Source organism: Jaculus jaculus, chromosome 9 (assembly GCF_020740685.1).
Source record: "Jaculus jaculus isolate mJacJac1 chromosome 9, mJacJac1.mat.Y.cur, whole genome shotgun sequence".
NCBI classification, from domain to species: domain Eukaryota; kingdom Metazoa; phylum Chordata; class Mammalia; order Rodentia; family Dipodidae; genus Jaculus; species Jaculus jaculus.
The window spans coordinates 137,230,070-137,254,804 of NC_059110.1; the positions used below are offsets into that span (position 1 = coordinate 137,230,070).

At 45.3% G+C, this 24,735-nt stretch overlaps 1 protein-coding gene and 1 pseudogene across 2 annotated transcripts in view; one reads left to right on the forward strand and one right to left on the reverse strand.

Annotated features, from left to right (window-relative positions):
• Ern1 (endoplasmic reticulum to nucleus signaling 1) overlaps positions 1 to 24,735 on the forward strand; it is a 110,063-nt gene that overhangs the window by 28,060 nt on the left and 57,268 nt on the right. For both annotated transcript variants that reach the window (XM_045158552.1, XR_006638915.1), the window contains exon 2: positions 9,628 to 9,748. In XM_045158552.1, the coding sequence (XP_045014487.1) occupies positions 9,628 to 9,748 (121 nt within the window). The remainder of the gene's footprint in view (positions 1 to 9,627; positions 9,749 to 24,735) is intronic.
• LOC101607717 lies at positions 4,500 to 4,854 on the reverse strand (annotated as a pseudogene).

Below are 24,735 nucleotides of genomic sequence, written 5' to 3' on the forward strand. Positions count from 1 at the left end.
AAAGGATCAAGTTTGGTTTCTGTAAGGCTGGTGGTGGCCTCAGGAATTTATAGTCTAAGTCAGCCCTGCATTAGTTTAGCTGAAGATACTCCTCCATCAAGATAAATGAGCCTAGTAGGTTTCTCAATTCCCCCGGGTCTGAAATGCAGTTATTGCCCTTCCGTGTGTCTTCTCAAGCCCAGCCACTAGGTGATCTTGTCACCTGGGGTTTTAGTTTTCATATCTGTGAAGTGCAGGCCTTGGCCTAACTCTTCAAGGATCCACAGGGAATTTGATAACACCCTAAGAACAAGGCTTGTTTACCTGCCTTGTAAGTGATGGGGTCTCTCCTCCCATTGTGGCAGAAGGAGCATGAAGACACACAGAAGCTCTGTTGACTGGACTTAGACACTTAGCCTGGGGCCCTACAACCAGTTTTGGGGGAAATACATTCACCTCTTGTGAAATGAGCTTACCTTTGTGCTCAGGGATAAACTGTATTTGTTAGGTAGGTGCTGTCTGTCATATCCAGTAAAGAGGAGGAACAGCCTGAACCAAAGAATCTTAACTGTCTTGGGTAGTGGTTGATTACACCACACCCCAGAATTGCCACAAATGCTAGTTGAACTCTTGGCTGCTCAGAGTGGCAGCCACAGTGTTCAGTTCGGCCTTGCCCTTTGCCGCATCCCTGGCCTGAGGCTTGATTCCCATCCAAAGCAAATGTCATGGTCACCTTCTATTGACTTATATCAGGAAGTATAACAGCTGATAGGCTGGCTAGAAGGATCTGGATGGTTGATGGATTATTGTTGACCTACACACAGGCAAACTGAGCATGAGAGAATTCAGAATGACTGGGAAGCAGCCTGCAATCTTAAAAGTAGACACGGCGATCACCAGTGTTCTAGCTGCATGCTGTATCTTGCTTTGGCTCGCATGTGTTGTGAGTTGAACAGTTTGATCTCACAGCCATGCTCCCACCTCTGCCTCCCGAGTGCTGGGATTAAAGGCATGCGCCACCACGCCCGCATTTTTTGTTTTTGCTGTTTATTATGCATGCATGTGTTAGACTGTGTGTGTGTCTGTGATGCATGGCGGATGCACATACTCACACCCATGTGGAGGCCAGTGGAGACCCCGGGTGTCCTCTCACTCAGCTGTGCACTTCTCTCCTCGACCTGGGGTCTGTCCCTCAACCTGGGCCTGCTGTCTTTCAGTGAGCCCAGCAATGAGCCTTCTGCCCTCTGCAGACTGGGTTACACATGTACGTGGCCACTCCTGTCTTTTTAGGTGGGTTCTGAGGAGTAGAACTTGGCAGTTGCCACTGAGAAGTCCTCATGCTTAGGCAGCAGGTATTCCTTTTTTACCCCCTTTCTAATGATATATATTTTTAAGTTTTTTATTTTTTTATTTGAGAGCGGCAGAGAAAGGGTGGGGAGAATGAGAATGGGCGCACCACGTCCTACAGCCACTGTAAACAAACTCCAGATGCGCCGGGCGTGGTGGCGCACGCCTTTAATCCCAGCACTCGGAGGCAGAGGTAGGAGGATCACCGAGAGTTCGAGGCCACCCTGAGACTCCATGGCGAATTCCAGGTCAGCCTGAGCCAGAGTGAGACCCTACCTCGGGGAAAAAAAAAAAAAAAAAACTCCAGATGCATGCGCTACCTTGGGCATCTGGCTTACATGGGTCCTGGGAATCGAGCCTCAAACCAGGGTCCTTAGGCTTCACAGGCAAGTGCTTAACCACTAAGCCATCTCTCTCGCCCTCTTTTTTAAATTATTGCCCACTTCCATAATTATAGACAATAAATCATGATAATTCCCTCCCTCCCTCACTTTCCCCTTCACAACTCCACTCTCCATCATATCCCCTTCCGCTCTCAACCAGTCTTTTATTTTGATGCCATGATCTTTTCCTCCTATTATATTGGTCTTGTATAGGTAGTGTCAGGCACTATGAGGTCATGGATGTCCAGGGCATTCTGTATCTGCAAGAGTGCATTGTAAGGAGTCTTGCCCTTCCTTTGGCAGCAAATATTCTTTAACAGTGAGCCAACTTCTCAGCCCCTAGAATAAACTTATTACTGTTTGTCTCATTAGGCCTTCACCTGCTACTACCTTCCAAGGCAGGCCTTTCAGTTGCTGAGAATTGAGCCTACTCTCCTGGGCAGAGTGAAGAAGCTTGTCACAGCTTTCTTTTGTTTATTTTCTTTTTGTTTTCACTTTGGAGAGAGCTTCATGGTGGTGTGGTGAATTCTTGATTATTATTACTATTATTATTATTTTTGCTCTCATTGGGTACATTCTCCTTTCATATGATCCATTGAGAAAGACTTCATTGCACTTCTGTAAGGCAGCCATAACCTCCATGGTCAGGCCTTGTGTTGCAGGTAGAATTGTGGAAGCACATATCCTTCTTTTGAATATCATTTAATGCCTTTCAAGGGTCTCTGCTATTGAGTACTGTTTTGAGCTTCTTCCTGATGAATTGACATTGATGCACAGGTGCTTTTTGTGGTTGTTTTTCCTCAGGTAGTCTCAAAGTGGCCTTGAACTCACAAAGATCCTCCTACCTCTGCTTCCTGAGTGATTAAAGGTGTGTGCCACTATACCTGGCCTATTTTTTTTTTTTTTTTTTTTGAGGTAGGATCTCACTGTGGTCCAAGCTGACCTGGAATTCACTATCTATCTAGTCTCAGGGTAGCCTTGAACTCAAGGTGATCCAAGTGCTGGGATTAAAGGCGTGTGCCACCACACCCGCTTTTTTTTTTTTTTTTTTTTTTTTTAAAGCAGGGTCTTACTCTAGTCCAGGCTGACCTGGAACTTCCTCTGTAGGCTCAGGCTGGTCCCTTCCCAAGAGCTGGAACTAAAGGCCTATGTAGCTACACCTGCCCCCCCCCCCTTTTTTTTCCATTTACAAAGTACATTTATTTACTTGAAGCCCAGCAAGACTGTCTTGTTATGGTATACCTGAAAGTATCTTTTATTTCTTAAAATCAGTTGATCCATCTTGTGACTTTCAATCAATTAGAATCAGCAGAATAATCCAGTCTGAAACTGAAGCTGGGCATGGTGACGTCACCTATAGCCCCAGCTACTTTTGAGGCTAAAAAGCAGAAGTGTTTGAATCCATGAGTTGAAGACCAGCCTTGATAATATGGGAAGACGGTTAAAAGTAGTCTATAGTTATTGTTACATTTATAAAACACTTTAAGAACTCTAGTTTGCTAATCTCTGCTTTGTTATTCATTAAGTGCCATCCCCTAGCACCACATCAACACGTGTGCACACTCTCTCTCCCCTTTGGAGAGTTCCCTGCCCCCCCCCAAGCAGTACTGCCAAGGTTAATAATTAAAAACTCTCATTCTTTAGCACATGCTAATTTACTTGAACTTTATTACTCATTTGTCACCATGCAGCTTTAATTGCCTTCAAGATTTTGTATGTCTAAACTTTATTGTAAAACATAGTACTTGGGATATGTTAGTAACTCTTCCCTCACTTGCCCACCTGTTTTAATTAAGTCTCACCTGTGATGCTGTGTAATATGTATTCATTAGTGAACCAAAATGAACTCAAGTTGTTTGCCTTCGCTTTATCTTTGGGGCTAGTTTGTGCATTGGATTTGAGCCCTGGCAAAAATCGTTCACTGCAAAAGGCAGCCTGGTTATTGGTGGCAGGTGGTAAATTCCAGGAATCCCAGCATACATATACTAAATGATGATTTTCTTTTCTTTTTTTTTTTTTTTTTTTTTGTTTTTTTGAGGTAGGGTTTCACTGTAGCTCAGGCTGACCTGGAATTCACTATGGAGTCTCAGGGTGGCCTGGAACTCATGGCGATCCTCCTACCTCTGCCTCTTGTGTGCTGGGATTAAAGGCGTGCACCACCACATCCAGCTTGGTTTAAGATTTTTTTAAAATTACTTTATTTTTATTTATTTGAGAGTGACAAAGAGGCAGATAGACAGAATGGGGGGCACCAGGGCCCCAGCCACTGCAAACAAGCGCCAGATGCACGCACTACCTTGTGCATCTGGCTTACGTGGGTCCTGGAGAGTCAAGCCTTGAGCCAGGGTCCTTAGGTTTCACAAGCAAGCGCTTAACCGCTAAGCCATCTCTCCAGCCCTGGTTTAAGATTTTTATTTGAACACTTGCTCTACCAAACTAGCACTGCCACAGTACCATGTTGCCATATGGTCGTATATAGCTTCTATAAATGTACAGTTTGGATTGATGATTGACTGTAATGGTGGGGGTGTTGTGTGTGTTTCCCATCATCTTTTTTTGCTAATAGATATTCAGTTTGGGGTAGACATTACCTGCCCTTTTCTCTCTTTGCCCTCTGCAGTGGTCCTTATTGTTTAGTTTCTAGAAGCTGCTGGGTTTTTTTTTTTTTTTTTTCAAAGACACTTCCAAATTCTTTATTGGGCCGGCAAGGCCAGAGCTGCCCTCAGAGTGGGGTCCAATCCCTCGTTCTCTGCCGACCTGTCTGTTCACCAGCCCCTATGCTCTTCCTCCCTACTTGGCATGCTCCTCCAAGTATTCCCAGCCTTCCTTGGGGTACTTGCAGGCCTTGGGGGCCATGGACAAGGCGGACATCACGGTGCTGATGGCTTGAGTTCCAGGACTCATGGACAGGGATGTTCAGCTTTGGAGAGTTTGGGAGCTGCAGCGTCTGCAGCCCTGTCTGTTGGCACACGTACTGACTGAACTGGTACATGGCCAGGGGCACACCCTCCTCGGCCTTGCGCAGGGCCGCCTCGCTCTTGTCGCTAGGCCCCAGCAGTTCCTGGTCGTAGACCAGGTAGACGGCGCTGCCGGCCACGCTGCCTTTGATGAGGAACCTCATCAGTGGCCACACTCGAGTCACCATGACCGATTGTGGGTCCACGCGCAAGGACACCAGACTCGTTTGCAGTTTCCTAGAAGCTGCTGTTGAAACTAAGGGTAGATGCTGCAGTACTTTTTTTTTTTCCTTTTATTCATATATTTGAGAGAGAGAGAAAGACAGACATACACACACACAGAATGGGTACACCAGAGCCTCCAGCCATTGCAAATGAATTCCAGATGCATTTGTGTAGTTGTAGAGCCTGTTGCTCTTGTCAGCCAGGCGTGGTGGTACACACCTTTAATCCCAGCACTTGGGAGGCAGAGGTAGGAGGATCGCTGTGAGTTTGAGGCCACCCTGAGACTACAGAGTGAGTACCAGATCAGCATGGCCTACAGTGAGACCCTACCTTGAAAAACAAAAATAAATAAATAAATAGCCTGTTCCTGTTTTGATTTATTTATTGCAGAGAAAAGTGACCAAAGGCTGAAATGGCTGGACAAAGGTAATAGACACATTCATTATCATGAAGCAGTGTTTTTCAGTGTTCAGGTACAAATAGTTCTTGACTGTGCTCAGTATTGCAAAAGGCATCGAGGAATATATTTAATTCATGTTAGTTATAGCAACCATAATTGCAGGCAGTTTCATGCTTCAAAAATTACTGGGGGCTGGAGATGTAGCTCAGGTAGTAGAGTTCTTGCCTAACATGCATGAATCCCTGGGTTTGATCCCCAACATTGCATAAAACTGCACATGATGGCATATGCCTGTGATCTCAGCACTTGGGAAGTAGTGACAGAAGGATGAGAAGTTCAAGATCATCTTCAGCTGTATAGAGAGTTTGAGACCAGCTGGGCTACAAAACAAAAACAAAAACAAAAACCCACAAAACAAAACCAAAAAAAAGCCTGTACTTTTTATTTGCCTAAATGAGATTATGGCAATGTTGAGAGCAGCTCTCCAGGCGCCTTCTAATTTGAAGCAGTGAAGAGCCTTCAAGGCACAGGATGTGCCCATGGTGAGCGAGCTTGTGGAAGTACTGTAGACCTTGTCACTGACAGCCAGGGCTCAGCTGCTAAGTTCACCGTCTCCCTGTATGTCTGAAATTCTTAGAAGACTATACTATTTGTGTGATAATGCTTTATTTTGATTCACCAGCCAACCATAGACAGTTGCTCTTCCTGTGCTCTCCCAGCTGTTCAAACAAGGCATTTGGCTTCCTCCGCATGAGTATGAAGGGTGCTGATAGATTTCAGTGTGGTGACATAGAAGTGGGGGTGGCTATTTATGCTGACCTGAGGCTTTGATAACAACACCAGCTCTTATTCTTGGGTTCTTATGATCTGATTGTTAAGTATTACTAGTCAAAGGTGGCTGAGTTGGCCATTACCCTGGAATGGAAAGCACTTCCTTGGAACTCCCAGGGCTTGCTGAAGAACCGTAAAATTCCAGCTTCTCTTATCCTACAGATTCATACATCTCCTGCTACTTAATTGTAGCTGGGTGTGGTGGTACACACCTTTAATTTCTGCTCTTGGAAGGCAGAGGCAGGAGTTCAAGGCCAGCCTGAGACTACATAGTGAATTTCAGGTAAGCCTGGGATAGAGTGCTACCTCAAAAAACAGCAACAACAAAAAAAAGATAATTGCAGATTACATGATCATATTACTGAAAATTCAGAAAATAGAGAAAATCTAATTTCACATTTCTTCTTCTCTTCCTCTTTTTCCTCCTCCTCTTCCTCCTTTATTTTTGAGGTACGGTCTCACTCTAGCCCAGGCTGACCTTGAACTCACTCTGTAGTCCTTGGCTGCCCTCAAACTCAAAATGATCCTCCTACTTCTGCCTCCCAAGGGCAGGGATTAAAGATGTGCATCGCCATGCCAGGCTGTGGTGGTGGTTGATTTATTTATTTATTTTTTATTTATTTGAGAGTGACAGACAGAAAGAGAAAGATGGGGCGGGGGGGAATGAATCAGTGCACCAGGGCTTTCAGCCGCTGCAAACAAACTCCAGATGCATGCGCCCCCTTGTGCATCTGGCTAACGTGGGTCCTGGGGAATCGAGCCTCGAACCGGGATCCTTAGGCTTCACAGGCAAGCGCTTAACCGCTAAGCCATCTCTCCAGCCCTGATTTTTTTTTTTTTTTAGAAGTATATGGGTGTGGACTAATTTGGTTACAAGTGATAGAAACCTAGTTTTTATAAACTTCAGCAAAGAGAGGAATTTATTGTAAGGACTGGGATGTCTCTGAGCTTAAGGGAAAGCTTACTGAAGTCAGGAATAGTAGAGCCAGGTATTCTCTTCGGCAGTCTTTGAGCTAAGTTTCTTCTCAGACTTCCTTTTGTATTTTTTTTTTCTGTCTTTCATCCATTTTTTAAAAGTTTTTAATTTTTTTCATCCATTTTTTTTTCCATATGGTGAAAACATGTTTACAAAACTCTCCCAGGTTTATTTCTTTGCTTCAGGCACCCAGAGTTCAATTCAGTTCTTTTCCTTTTTTTCCAATTCCTGAATAAATCCCAAGACTGGCACACAAAATGGCTATTCCTGTGGTAACTGTTGTGGGCCATGCAGACTCCTCATCGCAGGTAGGTCAGTTCCAGCTGTAGCTTGTTACCCTGTGGACCCTCTGAGCGGAAATAATTTCAACCATTCCCAAATGGTGGCCTTTGGATTTTCATGTAGGGCATGTGCCACCCTTGTCTTGTGTTTTCCTAGGCAGGGTTCCCTCCTAGACTCTTTCCTGGATTCACAGGTAGAATTAAAAGCAGATTGTGCCAGGCGTGGTGGCGCATGCCTTTAATCCCAGCACTCGGGAGGAGAGGTAGGAGGATTGCCGTGAGTTCGAGGCCACCCTGAGACTACAGAGTGAATTCCAGGTCAGCCTGAGCTAGAGTGAGACCCTACCTCAGCAAACCAAAAAAAGCAGATTGTTCTTCCTTAGGCTCCAGGAGCCAGCAGGAAATAGCTCCCCCTTCCAGCGTGTGGTTCTGGCTCTGGCAGAGTCAAGGGCTGAACCTCACCCCCTACAGGCTGTCAGGCACACCCTAGAGATGGGGTGAGCAAGATTCTAGAAGCAGCTCCAACACCACCCCCACTCCTGCTACCAGTGGGTTCTCCCTCATGGAAAAGGAATGCAGGGACTACAGTGTTTGTCCCGCCACCTCAGAGAACCACCAGGCCTTTCCCGTAAAGGGATTAACTGTAAAGGTGGTCATGTAAAGGTCCTAATGAGAGTGACCAGGCATTGTAGAGTCAGACTCCTTTGGGGTTTAATGGTGAAAGCTGGTTTTGCTTTCCTATTTTGAAAACTGTTTATGCCAAAATTCAGACTGTTACAGTTTAAACAAGTTGTGTTGGTTTGCTTTCAGTTGAAGACTTTCACATTGGAACCAAGTAATTTGTGGCTAGTCTAGTAGCAAAGGAAAAGAAACCCTTATTACAGAAGTGTGGCATTGCTGAACAGCTCGGTTTCAACAGGGAAACCGTACCTAGGAACCTGCCGGCTGCGCGCGCACATACGGGGTCTCCCATGGAAACCTTGCAGTGAGGTGCAAACTCTAGCCAAGTGAGGGGCCGCGTGGACAATAATTAGAACCACACAAAATGTTGGATTCTGTGCTTTTCATTGGATAATGCATATAAACATTTTTTCCAGACTGTAATTTTTTTTTTTTTTTTTTTTTTTGAGGTAGGGTCTCGCTCTAGCTCAGGCTGACAGGCTGACCTGGAATTCATATGTAATCTCAGGAATGGCGACCCTTCTACCTCTGCCTCCCAAGTGCTAGGATTAAAGGCGCGGCCACCATCCACTCCTGGCTTTATGTTCTGTTTTAATGCATATGTAACATTGAGTTATGTCCCAATTTACTTCAGCCTTAGATATCATTGGAATTTTTTTTTTTTTCAAGGTAGGGTTTCACTTTAGCCCAAGCTGACCTGGAATTCACTATGGATTCTGAGGGTGGCCTTGGGCTGTCTGTGATCCTCCTACCTCTGCCTTCTGAGTGCTGGAATTAAAGGTGAGTGCCACCATACCTGGCTTGATTAAAAAAAAAAAAAAAAAAAAGATAGGATGCAGGATTGTTATTGTGTCCTGGTTTTTTTTTTTTTTTAATGTCTGGAATTATTCCTTTAAAGGTATAGAAATTGAATTACAGGATTAATATTTATTTGAGAGAGAGAGACTATATGTACGGGCATGCCAGGGCCTCCTGTCACTGCAAAAAATGCCAGATGCATGTGCCACTTTGTATATCTGGTTCTATTTGGCTACTGGGGAATCGAACCCAGGCCTTCAGGCTTTCCAAGCACACAACTTTAACGGCTGAGCCATCTATCTATCCAGTTCAGAATTCCCATTCTTCTTTCCTTTCTTTTTTTTTCCTTTGGTTTTTCAAGGTAGGTTCTCACTCTAGCCCAGGCTGACTTGGAATTCACTATGTAATCTCAGGGTGTCTCAAACTCATGGTCATCCTTCTACCTCTGCCTCCCAAGTGCTGGGATTAAAGGTGTGTGCCATCACGCCTGGCTTAGAATTCCTGTTCTTAATGTATTAGGTTATGAACCTGCCTGTCTGCAAATAGGATCAGCACTTACAATGAAGTGATCTGGGTCTACTGCTGACTCAGCTGTTGTCTAGACATGTGCTTTCCATGGGAATGTAGGCACTCCAGCCTTCGTGTCTTCGTGTGTAGAAGGTGGGGGATGTTGTAGAGTCTAATGTTGAGGGTGGGGCCTTTTTATGACTGTACATGCCCAAGGTGAAGGTGCTCCTTGACGTGAAGGTTCTCCTACATCTTGTTGCAGATTTTTGGAAGTGCGAGCACAGTAACGCTGCCTGAAACCTTGCTGTTTGTTTCAACACTGGATGGAAGTTTACACGCTGTCAGCAAGAGAACAGGCTCGATCAAGTGGACTTTAAAAGAAGGTAATTTGAATTGTCTTGGGGTGATGTGGACATTTGCTTAGCTGCTTCCAAGTGAACATATATATATTATACATATATAAATACTACATGATATTTAATAAAAGAAGAAAGAAGAGTGGGGTAAAAAGAAGAAAAGAGTATGTTTGTGGCCCAGGTAGCCATCTTACCGCTTAGGCTTAACCACTTCTGCCCAGTCTTCCAACTTAGTTTGCTCTAGGCTTCTTAGGAATAGGTGTGGCTAGTTGGTCTTTATGAAGACAAGCTGCATGAGATTTGAGTTCTAATGATAACAATCTTGTAATCATAATTACAAGAAGTTATCTTCTCAACTCCTCAAATTACTCATTTGTTTTTATAGAGCCTAAAATAACTGAGGGCTTTTGGCATTCTCTGAGGTTAACCACTTCATTGGGTTGTTGAAGTGAGGGGAATGAAAGACCAGGCTTGTTTCTCCTTCAGCCCCTCACGTCTTCGTTTTTTAATCTTATCCTTCTTGTGGTAGTTAGCAGTGTGGATCATCAGCTGGGAAGTTAATTATATTTAATTTTCAGAGTAACCTTCCTTGACAAAGCCACCCAAATCTCTGGATTTGGCCCTTCAGCGTCATCTCTGTTCTCTGTCCAATAATAATTCTTATTTGATCCTAATTTCCAGTCTGACCAGCATCTTCTTGTTCGTCACTGCTCTGTGCCTCATTATTTTCGTGAGCACAGCAGGTGTTTTCCCTTTATTAAGGAAGCGTTCCAAAGAGGTGTTCAACATGGAAAAATGCTGTCATTTGTCAGAAGGTCACAGACATGCCATTTTCACAGACAATGGCAGCAAACCTGCTTCCCATCCTTAGGTGAGGGCAGCCCAGATAGCACAGGCCTCCCATCTCACCTGTTTGAGCTCTATGTGGATCATCAAGAACTTTAAGGGACCCAGCTGGCCTGCTGTAGCAGGAGTGATTGGCCTTGAGGAGACTATAGTGCCTGCTTTGTGCTGTGGGTTCTGAGGCTTCATGTACTCTCTCTTCTTACTGGCTAAGCCTTTCAGTGGTTTAAGTGGAAGCAGAAGGCTGGTGTAGTGGCCTATGGCTTTAGTTCCAGCTCTTGGGATGCTGAGATAGGAGAATTGCTGTAAGTTCAAGGCCAGACTGGGCTATCATGAGACCCTGCCTGGAAAAAAAAAAACAAAATAAAAGCAGAATTCCTTTTCTTTCTAATTTTTTTGTTTATTTATTTATTTATTTATTTGAGAGCAACAGACACAGAGAAAGAGGCAGAGAGAGAAATGGGCGCGCCAGGGCTTCCAGCCACTGCAAACGAACTCCAGATGCGTGCGCCCCCTTGTGCATCTGGCTAACGTGAGACCTGGGGAACCGAGCCTCGAACCGGGGTCCTTAGGCTTCACAGGCAAGCGCTTAACCGCTACGCCATCTCTCCAGCCCCCACTTTTTTTTTTTAAAAAACCTGCAGTTCTTTTTATTTGAGAGAGATTGAGAAAATAGGCATGCCAGTGTCTCTTGCCACTGCAAGTGAACTCCAGACAAATGTACCTCTTCATTCATCTTTCTGTGGGTACTGGGGACTCAAGTCCAGACCCTCAGGCTTTCTAAGCAAGCTCCTTTAACTGCTATGTCCCCGGCCCCAAGAGTGAATTCCTTAAATTTCAGAGTTTCTTGTTTTGTACAAGATGAACGTCAACAAATCACTAAGGATTGGGAGGAACATTTTGGCATGCATTAAATGCCAGGGTCTGCCCTTCAGTTTTGCACTTTCAGGCAGGACTGCTGTGTCGTCGTGTCCCCCCCGGTGGTGGTCTGCCTTCACTGCACATCTGCTGAAGCTGAGCCTCTCGGATCTCCACTTCTACAAGGAGGCTCAGCTGTGCCGGGAACCATGGGTGTCTTGTCTATTACTTAGTCAGATATATGCAAATCGACCTGTTCTCTCCTATAACTTCAAGCTGAAAGTTTGCCTGGTTTTTCACTCCATTTAACGTGGTATGGGACATAAAGAAGAAAAATAGAGCCAGGTGTGGTGGTGCACACCTTTAATTCCAGCATTTGGGAGTCAGAGATAGGAGGATAGCCGTGAGTTCGAGGCCACCTTGACGTCCAGGTCAGCCTGGGCTAGCGTGAGACCCTATCTTGGGGGAAAAAAAAGAAGAAAAATAGAGACTTTGTCACAAGATGTTCATGGTCTGATGGGGAGCAAAGACAGAGCTTAAATGTAGAGCAAGGGAGGCTCTAGTAATACACTGTGACGTGCCCCTGCGAGCACGGGGCATGCTGGTTAAGCTGTGGTGTCAGCGGTGAGCCTTTGAGGGTGTGGGGTTTTAAGTGGGAGAGGCCTGGAAAAGAGCAGAGCAAGCTGCAAAGCTGCAGGTGTGGGAGTAGGACTAGCCCTGGAGTGTGGAGGTGCACAGGAAGTGCAGGGGGAGAGGGCCATGGGCTGCGTTAAGCCTGACGTATTAAACAGGAACTTGGGAGTTAGTATCAACATGCTTGAGCAGGTCAGTTACTCATCAGTGCTCTGCTTTAAGGTTAGTCCTTCAGCAGCCACTGTGGGATGATGAGAGGAGACAAGACGACTACCTGAAAAGCAGGGCAGGGGAAAGCCAGTCCCAGAAGAGGTTGAACCCAGCCACTGCTTAGGTGGGAGGAGCGGGGAGGAGGACTTCAGTGATACTTAAAGATGAATTATTATCATTAGTTAAGGTTAAGGTTTTTATTATGTTGTAGAGCCTCTTGCTTGGCTGAGAATAAACTGGGGGGGGTTGTTTTGTTTTGCTTTTGAGAGAGTATCTCATGTAGCCCAGGCTGGTCTCAAGTTCAATATGTAGCCAAAGATACTATTCAACTCCTGATCCTCCTGCCTTTACTTCCCAAGTATGTGAAACAGTGCCTAGCATAAACTACATTTTAAAATTAAGCCTTGGATAGCAATAGCCTCTGTGTGTGTGTGTGTGTGTTTAATATATAAAATTTTTATTTATTTAAGAGAGAGAAATAGGGAGAGAGAGAGAAGGAGAGAAAGAGAATAGGCATGCCAGGGCCTTCAGCCACTGCAAACAAACTCCAGATGTGTGTGCCCCCTTGTGCATTTGGCTTACATGGTCCCTAGGGAATTGAACATGGGTTCTTTGGCTTTGTAGGCAAGCGCCTGAACCTCTAAGCCATCTCTCCAGCCCTCAATTTATATTTTTGTACAAAATCTATTAACACGTTGCTACTGTGAATTAGCAACATAATTCTAAATCTTGTGGTTGTAACTTAGTATTTCAAAACTTATGTTTAAACTGTTAATGTAGAAAAGTTACATATTATAAAAGCATCCACTGTTCTTGGCCCTGAGACTATAGCAAGAGAACAAAACTAATGAAAACACTCTCTTAAGTTTTCATTCTGGAGGGGAAACAGACAGGAAAGAAACTCTGGTAAGAAGAGCATGAAGAAAAATGGAGCAGGGAAGTGGAATGGTGCTAGGTGTGGATGTGGGGGGAACAACATTAACAGGCCCTGCTGAGAACATGTCATTTGAACAAGGAGCCAAGGGCATCTTGTAGGGCTAGAAAGCATGGGTATTACGATCTGCGCTTGAAATATCCCCCCACAACCTCACATTTGAATACCTGCTGTTCAATAATGGTATTTTTTAAAACTTTTTTTAATTGACAGCTTCCATACTTACAATAAACCATGATAATTCCCTTCCCTCTCCCATTTTCCCCTTCACAAATCCACACTCCATCATATCCCCTCCCTCTCTCAATAAGTGCCCCTCTCTCTCTCTCTCTCTCTCTCTCTCTCTCTCTCTCTCTCTCTCAATTTTAATTGTTTTTATTAAAGCTTTTTCTTTAAAAAAAAATTTGGGGGGGGATGGACACAAAGAGGCTTCTTGTCAAGTTGATTAATTTTATACTTCGTCCTTCATTTTGTTAAAGTACCCAACAACTTATATTCATGTCAACTGACTGCCCCCAGGCAGTAGGAGAAATATGTGAAAGATGTGTAGAATACAAGTACTGAAACATCAGATGCCACCACAAGTGAGTCAACTTCCTTACATGTCACCTGCAAGCCAAGGTCTTTTCATTATCATTAAGATGAAAATAATTAAGGGCATGGATACAATTTTCTTGTTACTTCAGTTTAAAGATGTTATCTATGAGAGGGTCAATCAGGAGGTCTTCCCTTTTCTCTATACTTTAAGTAACTATAAAAATGCAGGAAAAACAGTTTGATAATTTAAACAATAAAAATAAATGTGTCTATTCTAGTAGGCAATTTACACATTTCATTTAATCCTCCTAGTATGAGAATTATAACCACTTTATAAACAAGCTCAGAAGAGTAAAACAGCTGGTGCCCAGTCACATAGGTGACAGAGCTGGGATTCATGCTCACGTCTGTGCCTGCAAAGCCTAAGCTCTGCTATGTTGTTCTGCCTCCCTTAGGCCTTCCACTGCATCTTCTGTTACAGCTTCATTTTCTGATTCTAAATTTACACACGTTGACAGAGCTACTGAATGATAGATTATTCTCAAACTACTTGCAAAGCAGGTGTAAAGACTATAAGAAAACCTCAAATAACCAAGACGATTCCATATCTCAAATAACTAATTCCAGTTCACTAGTAATGGCAGCTAGCAATCCCAAAGCACACTTTTTTTCCCTCCTGAGGTAGGGTCTCACTCTAGCCCAGGCTGACCTGGAATTAACTCTGTAGTCTCAGGGTGGCCTCGAACTCACGGCGATCCTCCTACCTCTGCCTCCCGAGTGCTGGGGTCAAAGGCGTGCGCTGCCACACCGGCAGTCTTCTTTTATTTTGATGTTATCATCCTTTCTCCTATTATGATGGTCTTGTGAAGGTAGTGCCAGGCACTGCGAGGTCATGGATCTGGAGGCCACTTTCTGTCTAGACAGTTGCATTGCAAGCAGTCCTACCCTTCCTTTGGATCTTACATTCTTTCTGCCACCTCTTCCGCAATGGACCCCAGCCTTGGAAGGTATGATAGAGATGTTTCAGTGCCAAACACTCCTCCATCACTTCTCAGCCCTATGTTGCTTTTTGATGGGCTGGAGAGATGGCTTAGTGGTTAAGGCCCTTGCCTGCAAAGCCAAAGGATCCAGGTTCAATTCCCTAGGACCCACGTAAGCCAGATGTACAAGGTGGCGCAAGTGTCTGGAGTTCGTTTGCAGTGGCTGGATGCCCTAGTGTGCCCATTCTCTCTCTCTCTCTCTCTCTCTCTCCCTCCCCCCCCCCTCTCTCTCTCTGCCTCTTTCTCTTTCTCAAATAAATAAATAGAAGTAAAAAAAATTAAATATGTATGCATAGTGCCTTTTGGGTCATCCCAGTGGTCATGCCATCTGAAAAGAGAAACTTCTCTAACCAAAAGTGAGAGTAGCATTAAAATATATGTATGAATGCTAAATAAAGTGCTTACTAACTCTTTTTTCAGAGTAGGGTCTCTCTCTAGCTCAGGCTGACCTGGAATTTACTATGTAGTCTCAGGGTGGCCTTGAACTCACAGCGATCCTCCTATCTCTGCCTCTGGAGTGCTGGGATTAAAGGTGTGTACCACTCTGCCCAGCTTTTTTTTTTTTTTTAATTTATTGCCAGATGTGGTGGCACATGCCTTTAATTCCACCACTTGGGAGGCAGAGGTAGAAGGATCACTGTAAGTTTGAGGCCAGCCTGAGACTACGTAGTAAATTCCAGGTTAGCTAGAGCAAGACCCTACCTCGAAAAACTAAAATAAATTTTTTTATTTATTTATCTGTAAGTAGATAGTAGAAGGAGAGAGAGAATGAATGGGCATTCTAGGGCCTTTTGCCATTGTAAATGAACTCCAGATGTATGTGCCACTTTGTGCATCTGGCTTCACATGAATACTAGAGAATCAAACCTGGGCTGTTAGGCTTTGCAAGTAAGAGCCTTTATTGAGTCATCTTTCCAACCCATATTATGGTGGCACTTTTCCAATTTTTTTAAATATATTTTTTTAATTATTTATTTATTTATTTGAGAGCAACAGACACAGAGAGAAAGACAGATAGAGGGAGAGAGAGAGAGAATGGGCGCGCCAGGGCCTCCAGCCTCTGCAAACGAACTCCAGACGTGTGCCCCCTTGTGCATCTGGCTAACGTGGGACCTGGGGAACCGAGCCTCGAACCAGGGTCCTTAGGCTTCACAGGCAAGCGCTTAACCACTAAGCCATTTCTCCAGCCCTCCAATTTTTTTTAATTAACAACTTCCATGATTATAAAAAACATCCCATGGTAATGCCCTCCCTCCCTCCACTTTCCCCTTTGAAACTCCATTCTCCATCATATCCCCTCCCCATCTCAATCAGTCTCTTTTATTTTGATGTCTTGATCTTTTCCTCCTATTATGATGGTCTTTTGTAGGTAGTGTCAGGCAGTGTGAGGTCATGGATATCCAGGCCATTTTGTGTCTGGGGGGAGCACGTTGTAAGGAGCCTTGCCCTTCCTTTGGCTCTTACATTCTTTCCATGGTGGCACTCTTTTAGGAGGTTGTGGAAACTTTAAAAGGTGAAATCTAGCTGCTAGAAGTGGGTCACTGGTGATGGGCCTTGAGGGCTACTGTCCGCCTACTTCCTAATGGGACATGATGATGTAACCAACTTCCTCACACATCCATTGACATAGGCTCACCCTCTCCTGATATCATGCCTTCGCTACCAGGGTGTACTGTACCCTCTAAACTGAGCCAAAATAAATCTCTCCTCCCTTAAGTCATTTCTGGCAGGTATTTGTCATAGTGATATGAAAAGTAACTAATCAGAGGGCAAAGGTGGGAGTGTCCTTGACTGAAGAGTTCTGAAGAGGGCGTGGACAGGAGTGTAGTAGTAAGCGAGCATGGGAGCCAGTTTAGACAGGCCGACCTGGAACTCACTCTGTCATCTCAGGGTGGCCTCGAACTCACAGGGATCCTCTACCTTTGTCTCCCAGTGCTGGGATTAAAGGCGTGCACCATCACACCTGGCTTTTGTTTCACCTTATTGAAATAGGATCTTACTATGTAGGCTAGGCTGGTCTTTAATTTACTGTGTAGCTCAATTGGCCTCAAACCTGTGATTCTCCTGCCTCAAACTCCCAAGTGCAGGGATTAAAGGCATGTATCACCATATCTCGTTCAAGAAAAGAATGTTTAATCATCTCTACAGAATTTATCACGTAAACGCTTGGGCAATATTCGTATGTTCTGTACAAAAGAAGCACAGGGGACTGACTGGAGGGATGGCTCAGTGGATCAAGCGCTTGCTGTGCAGGTGTGAAGACCAGCAGCCATGTAGGTGACAGGTGGGCGTAGCAGCGCACCTGGAGCTCCAGCGCTCGGGAGGTAGAGCTGGGGCTGCATGAGGCCAGCTGGTTAGCTAGACCAACTGAATTAGCAAGTCTTAGGTCCAAGCGAGAGACCCTGCCTTAGCAAATAGGGCTGTGCAGGACTACCTTGTCATGGTGCCCGAACAGACTACAGTGCCTGGTCCCCCCTTTATAGGATCAACAGGCTCTCTGTTGAATGACACTGAATGCAGTGTCCAGTTGGCCACCAGGTCCTGTTGTGGAGACATAGGAGAAGCTCTGGAATCTGAGTGTGCCTCCTCCTCTTAGTCCCTCATGCCGGGTCTTAGCAAGCGTCTTGGGATCTGCCTTTCTAGATCAGCAATGGGGTCAGGAGGAATCTGGGAGCCCAGGCGGGAATCCACTGTTCAGGTATGGGCCTGAGGTGGAGGAGTGGGAGAAAGTTGCTAATGGAGGTCCATATTTTATTTTACATTAGGAAAGCTCTCTTGTGCGTCTGCGGTTGGACAGACTCTTGAGTTTCTCAGTGAACAGGGTTGAGTGTGTTTTCTACAATTTCAGAGTAAATGCAAACATGTTTTATTTTACATTAGCAAAGCTCTCTTGTGCTTCTGCGGTTGGACACACTCTTGAGTTTCTCTAGGACTGGAATAGGGCTTCATGTTTTCTCCATAAAATGCTAGTTAATACTGCTCCCCCTCCCCGCATTTATTTATTTGAGAGAGAGAAGAGGAGAGGAGAGGGAAAGAGGCAGATAGAAAGAAAGAATGGGCATACCAGGGTCTCTAGCCACCACAAATGAACACCAGACAGATGTGCCACCTTGTACATCTGGCTTACATGGGTCCTGGGGAGTTGAACCTGGTCCTTTGGCTTTGCAGGCAAACTCCTTAACCACTAAGCCATCCCTCCAGCCCACTATTGCTCTTTTGACAATCAATTAATCCTTCATTAAATTATCAGTTGTTCCTTAGTAACTTGATTCTGTTTCCTTCTCTCTCCTTTCCAGTAAGGTATGGACTGGGTCTGGCCATTCCTATGAATTAAAAAATATGCTGACTGTGCATCGTGGCTGCTCTCCCAAGCAGACATGTCCTTTGGGTGGCTAACTCTGGAGTGCTCTCAGGAGTCAGAACTACATTAACTATTCGCAACTTGAAAACAGTCGTAGTCCTGCATAAATTTCTCTCTGGATGGATGCTTTTTGCCTTGGGTCCTTCCTGTGATACTCTGTTGCTGTCCACTAAGTGTCCAGTTGGCCATCAGGTCCTGTTGTGCAAACATACAAAAATCTCCCAAATCTGGCTATGACTCCTCTTGTCTTAGCCAGGCCCTTGGAATCTGCCTTCTAGATCAGTGTAGCAGTCTCCTGACCACCAGTCCTGCCCCTCTACCTGCCACAGTCCTCCCTCATGCTTGTCACAGTGCCCTCAGACCCCTTCCACAGACCAGATAGACCAGAGTGCCCCTGTCACCTGTGTGGATATGCGCAGTGTTACCTGGGCTTACCAGGAGAGAAGGACAGAAAAGGAGGGTGAATGTCATCCTGATGGACTTAATGTTTCAGTCGTGGCCCTGCACCCGACGCCTGCTATGGGATTGGCTCTGAGCTTGTAGCATGTGTCTGTGAAGCCCGTCACCTTCAGCCTCACCTGCCTTTCCAGCCTCTGCTCCTTTGGTTGCCCACCACTGGCGTAGAGCTCCTTAATCAGGCCTGACACTTTGCCCTATGCCCTTCGTGTTGGACAGAGACTGCCCGGGTCACTTCCTTGGTCCTCAGGTAGGTTGAGTCTCTTCCTCAGCTGGGTTCTGAAGGCCTGTTAAGGCACTTCCAGTGTGTGCTGAGTTTTCCTTCCTGTTAAGATTTCTCCCTCCTTGATGGGGCCTCTGGAATGCTGAGTTGGCTTCCAGAAACCTTCTGACTGGGTGTCTTTGGGGAGTCCTGCGAAGCAGATGGGACTTTCTTGCCTCCTTATGTGCATCCTCTGTCACTTATGCCACCATTTAGTTCAGTTCATCATCGAGTTTTATGGTTTGTGCCTTTAGGCAGAGGGCACATTCCTCAGGAACAGTAAGAGATCTTTCTGCAGAGCAGTGATGGGAGCATGTGATAGGGAAGCTGGAACATGACGTTCTGGCCATCTCCAAGAACTTCTTTGGCTTAGGCTTGTGTCATCTCCTTTCCATCTCTCTGCTCAAGCTGAGACCTCTTCTCGTCGCCGTCCTCCGGGGTGGGTAAGTCTCCAGCAAGAGGTCATATGACGGAGCCCATTCTCACTCTGGGGCATCTTGGACATGTGTTGGGTCCTCTCTTGCTCTCTCTCTGGTGCTGTGGGAGATTGAACGTAGGTGCTCATACATGCTAAGCCAGCTCTCTACCACTGAGCTATAGTCCTTTTACATTTTATTTTGAGATAGGGCTTCACTTTGTGGCCTCTGCAGCTCTGGAACTTTCAACTTTTTTTGGCATGTATATGTGGTGTGCATACACATGTTCATATGTGAATGGTTACACATGTGTATTCAAGAGTGCTGGCATGTGTATATGCATGCTTATGGAGGCCAGAGGTTGATGTTGGGTGTTGTCCTCTGTTATTTTCCACCTTACAGTTTAAGACCAGGGTCTCCCTGAACCTGGAGCTCACTGATTCACTTAGACTAGCTGGCCAGATTTGTGATGTGATGTGATGTGATGTGATGTGATGTGATGTGATGTGATGTGATGTGATGTGATGTGATGTGATATTACTGTACCGTGGGATCACAGGCCACCATGTCTGGGTTTTATGTGGGAGTTGAGGATCCAAACTCAAGTCTTCAAGCTTGCATAGCAAGCACTTTACTCACTGAGCCATCTCCCCAGCCCCCATCCTTTCATTTTTAAGTTTTCATACCAGTATATATTGTAGTTTGAATATTCCTCTCTTGAACTTTCAATCCTGCTGCCTCAGGCTCCCGAGTAGCCGGGATTTTAGGCATGCACCATCAGACCCAACTCTCTTTGTATTATAATAATATAATTAATATAATATGATATTATATAGACACACACATATATATTTCTTTTTTCTTTTTTAAAAATATATTTTATTTGAGAGAGAGAGAGGGAGAGAATGGGTACACCAGGGCCTCCAGCCACTGCAAATGAACTCCAGATATACACCCCTTGTGCACTGGCTTATGTGGGTCCTGGAGAATCGAACTGGGATCCTTTGGCTTTGCAGGCCAAGGCCTTAACTGCTAAGCCATCTCTCCAGCCTCCCCTTTCTTTTTGGTTTTTTGAGGTAGGATCTCACTGTAGCCCAGTCTGACCTGGAATTCACTATATAGTCTCAAGGTGGCTTCGAACTCACAGCAGTTCTCCTACATCTGCCTCCCAAGTGCTGGGATTAAAGTCATGCACCACTATGTCTGACTTTTTTATTTATTATTTATTTATTTGATGGAGAGAGATAGGAAAAGAGAGGGCCTCTTGCCACTGTAAATGAACTTCAGATGCATGAGCCACTTTGGGTATCTGGCTTTTTGTGATTACTGGGTAATCAAACTCAGGCATTAAGCTTTGCAAGCAAGTGCCTTTAACAGCTGAGCCATCTCTCCAGCCTTGTATTTTACTTATGCTTCTTTCTGGTTTTTCAAGGTTGGGTCTCGCTGTATCCCAGTCTGACCTGAATTTACTATATAATCTCAGGGTGACCTCAAACTCTGCTTCCCAAGCTCCAGTACTAAAGGCATGTGCCACCACATCTGGCTTCTTTCTTTTTTTTTTTTTTTTTTTTTTTTTTGGTTTTTTGAGGTAGGGTCTCACTCTGGCTCAGGCTGACCTGGAATTCATTATGTAGTCTCAGGGTGGCCTCGAACTCATGGTGATCCTCCTACCTCTGCCTCCCGAGTGCTGGGATTAACTGCATGTGCCACCATGCCCGGCTTTCTTTCTTTCTTTTAATTCTTATTTACTTGAGAGAGGGAGAGAGGGAAAGAGGGAGAGAGAGAGAGAGAGAGAGAGAGAATGGGCACACCAGGGCCTCCAGCCACTGCAAACGAACTCCAGATGCATGCGCCCCCTTATGCATCTGGCTAACGTGGTTCCTAGGGAGTTGAGCCTTGAACTGGGGTCCTTAGGCTTCACAGGCAAGCGCTTAACCGCTAAGCCATCTCTCCAGCCCTCTTTCTTTCTTTTTTAGCCATATATATTTTGAGGGAGAGAGGAAAGGTGGGGTGTGTGTGGGGGGAATGGGCATGCCAGGGCCTTCAGCCTCTGTGAACAAACTCCAGACGTGTGAGCCCCTTGTTGCACATGTGCGATACTTCACGCTTGTGTCACTGTGTGTCTGGCTACATGGGACCTGGAGGTTTTGGGGGGTTTTTTAAGGTAAGGTTTCAGTCTAGACCAGGCTGACATGGAACTCACTATGTAGTCTCATGGTGGCCTTGTACTCACAGCGATTCTCCTACCTGAGTGCTGGGATTAAAGGTGTGTGCCACCACACTCAACTGCATTTTACTTAGATTTTAGGGGGAGGGAGCATGTTGGGGAATGACCCCAGAGCCTTGGGCTTGCTAGGCAAGCTCTCTGCCAGTGTGCTAAATCCCTAACCCCTACATGAAAGATTTTTAAAATTAATTTTTATTTTATTTTATTGTGTGTGTGTGTGTGTGTGTGTGTGTGTGTGTGTGTGTGTTTGCATATGCACATATACACACCCCATGGTCTTTGGCTGCTGAAAACAAACACCTGTTTGGCTTTATGTGGGTGAGTGGGGAATTGAGCCTGAACCATCAGGCTTCACGAGCAAGCACACACCTTTAACCACTGAGCCCTCTTCCAAGTTCCATGAAAGATTTCTCAACATTTCCCAGCAAGAAGATACTATGTCATGTACCTCATATGCCCACCCCTCAGCTTCAGCAAGTACCAGCTTGTGTCCATTCGTGTTTATCTGCACCCTACTTGCTTCCCTCTCTCATCTCATGATGGGGATGTTTCAAAGCTGAAACATCTCACTGGAGAGCCTGGTTTGCTTAGCATCAGCTCCTACTGCTGATAGCCAAGATCTCCACTCTCCTGTGTATTCTAAACTGTGTTGGCTTTGGCATGTGGTCATGACTGTGGAAGGATGTGGCTAAAGTGCCTTTTGGGTTGTGATTTAGCTACTTGCCCCTATGTTTGCCTTTGGGTATCTGTCTGTCTGTGGTACCGCCATTTCTTGAGGTTGAATTCTGTGAAGTTATGGCATCCCACAAGGTGCTGGGGTCTTTGGTCTTCGCTCTTCAGTTCCTTCGTGAATGATAGTGGTGTTCAGTGTTTCAGCCCACAGTAATTTTGTCAAGGTAAAGATGAGTAGGAACATAGAATTTGGCTGTAGTAGTTCTAGGCAGTTTTCCTGGCTGCTTTAGTAATTATGCATGATCATCTTGGTCCATCATGGTATTGTGTGATTTGTCGAAATTACCTGTCAGGAAAACTTGCTACATCCTTTCCTAATTGTGATAAGATTTAGAAACTGACAAGCATTTGATTATATGTCCATGTCAAAATGTTCTTGTGAAAGCTGGGCTTTGAGGGGCATTTAAGACCACTTCTACCTTGTAGCATGGACCAACAACTTTAATGGAAGTTTAAGGCTCGGCCTAATCAAGCACTTTTCAAGGAAAGGAACGAGCTGCCACTAGTGAGTATCCTTAGTTGGGTCACTTGAATGTATGAAATGTATTTTGAGAGGTAAGAGAACAAGAACGACTGCTTCTGTCAGTGAGAGAGCGTATGAACCACCTGCCGAGGGCTGTTTACTGCACCACTGTGCCTTCTGGCTTCACTGCCACCTGTCTGCCAGCCATGGTTAAAACCTTCCACTCCTTTCTTTTGCTTTATCTGGTCAGGACCTCAGTTAGCTGGTTCCTCCATCCCACACTGTTTCAGGCCTGTGTTACCTGGGCTGTTGCACCATTCCTCCCACTTGTGATTCCTTCACCCTGCTTTCTCCCTTAGTTGTACTCTGAAATATGCCTGCTCAGCCATCCAGCCCACCTTCAGGGCACTGTCACCCTTCTCATAAGCCACCAACCAGGCTCCCATATCCCATTACAAAGTCTTCTCCGTGGTTGCTCTGCCTACAGTCCTGGGTGGGTGATGGTTCCTCACTCCTGTGGTCTGTCATCCCTTGCTCTGGGCCTGCTGCTGTCTCACTGAAGGTGTTCTGTCCTGGGCCAATTTGTTCTGTACCACTCCATGAATACTCACTTCATAAGCTGCTGTGTGTCCTTTGTCCTGCACAGCACCTAGCAGAGCATCAAGCTCATAGTAGGTGCCCAACATTGGCTTCTGAAATGTGTGTAGTAAGTATCAACACATAATTACTCATAGATGAATTGGTGTCCTCCTTCCGAGAGAAAAAGAAAAGGAGAATGGAAAAGAAGGATTAGGGGAGAGAGGAAAGGAAGGGAGGGCAAAGCAGTTTTCTCTGGTCGCTTGATCCCTACATGTCTTTCAGAAGGGCCGGCCAATCCAGAACATTTCAGATCACTGTGAGGGGTGGGCTTAAGTCTACGCTGCAGCATCTCAGTTCTACTGGAGCAGTTTATAGTAGAGAGAAAACTGGTGTCAGTCTCCAGCATGTGGGGCCACACAGGGGTCAGAAGGAGAGCCCGGGTGCAGGAGGGCAGAACAGCCCGTGCTCATCGAGATGCTGCTGGAGAAGCAGTGTGTTTCAGAAATGTAAGCGCTGTCTGAGGAAGGGAAGAGAACCATCTTGCAAGGCTCTTTGAGCAGTGTCAAGAGAACAGCCTGATCTCAAAGGTTCTGTAATCAAAGGGCTCTTATTTCTTCCTACAAGGAAGAAGTCTGCCCAGTGCCACTTCTAAGAGAGTTATCCATTCTCAGCCCTAGTTTCAAATAGTCAATTAAATTGTGGTTGACCTTATCAAAGACGTTTTATGTTTAGCTGACCTGTAACCCCTATGTTACTCCCACACCAGTTCTGGCCAGCCATTGTTAGGGGTCTCTATGATGGCACTGGGGACTTGGGGATAGGGGTGTCTCAGTTGCCCTGGGGAACTGGACGGTTAGGCCTTCAGGGTATCTGCAGGCGGGAGTGGGAGCAGGAATAGCAGCCCTTCATTGCTAGTGTGCACACACTTCATAGAGAGCCAAGCTGCGTGGTGGTAGATGCCCACGTTTGTTTCTGAGATGTGACAAGGGTTTTCTGAAATTGCTGCTGCTGCTTTAATTTCAGCTTCTGGTTTTTGGTTTTATTTTGTCTTTAGATTTTCCCTTTTAGAAAGCTTTATACAGCTGGGTGTGGTGGCCCAAGACTTTAATTCCAGCACGGAGACTGATTCCTGGTCAGCCTGGACTAGAGAAAGTCCCTACTTCAAAAAACCAAAAAGGAAAAAAAGAAGAAGAAAAGCTTTATTATACAGTTGTAAAAGTAAAGGGAACAGTGACAAGAGAACCTCATGCACCCAGCTAGCTCCCAGCCCCCAGCTGCAGTAATGATCAACACATGGCAGTCTCCTCTCCCCTCCTTACTTTCCAAGTAAATGCCACATTATTTTGTCCATAAATTTAAGTAGTTTTAAAATGTGAATGAATGAGCAGCACTGTGACTAGATAGCTGTTTTTTGTTTTTGTTTTTGTTTTTTAAAGTTGGGTCTCACACTAGCTCAGCCTGAC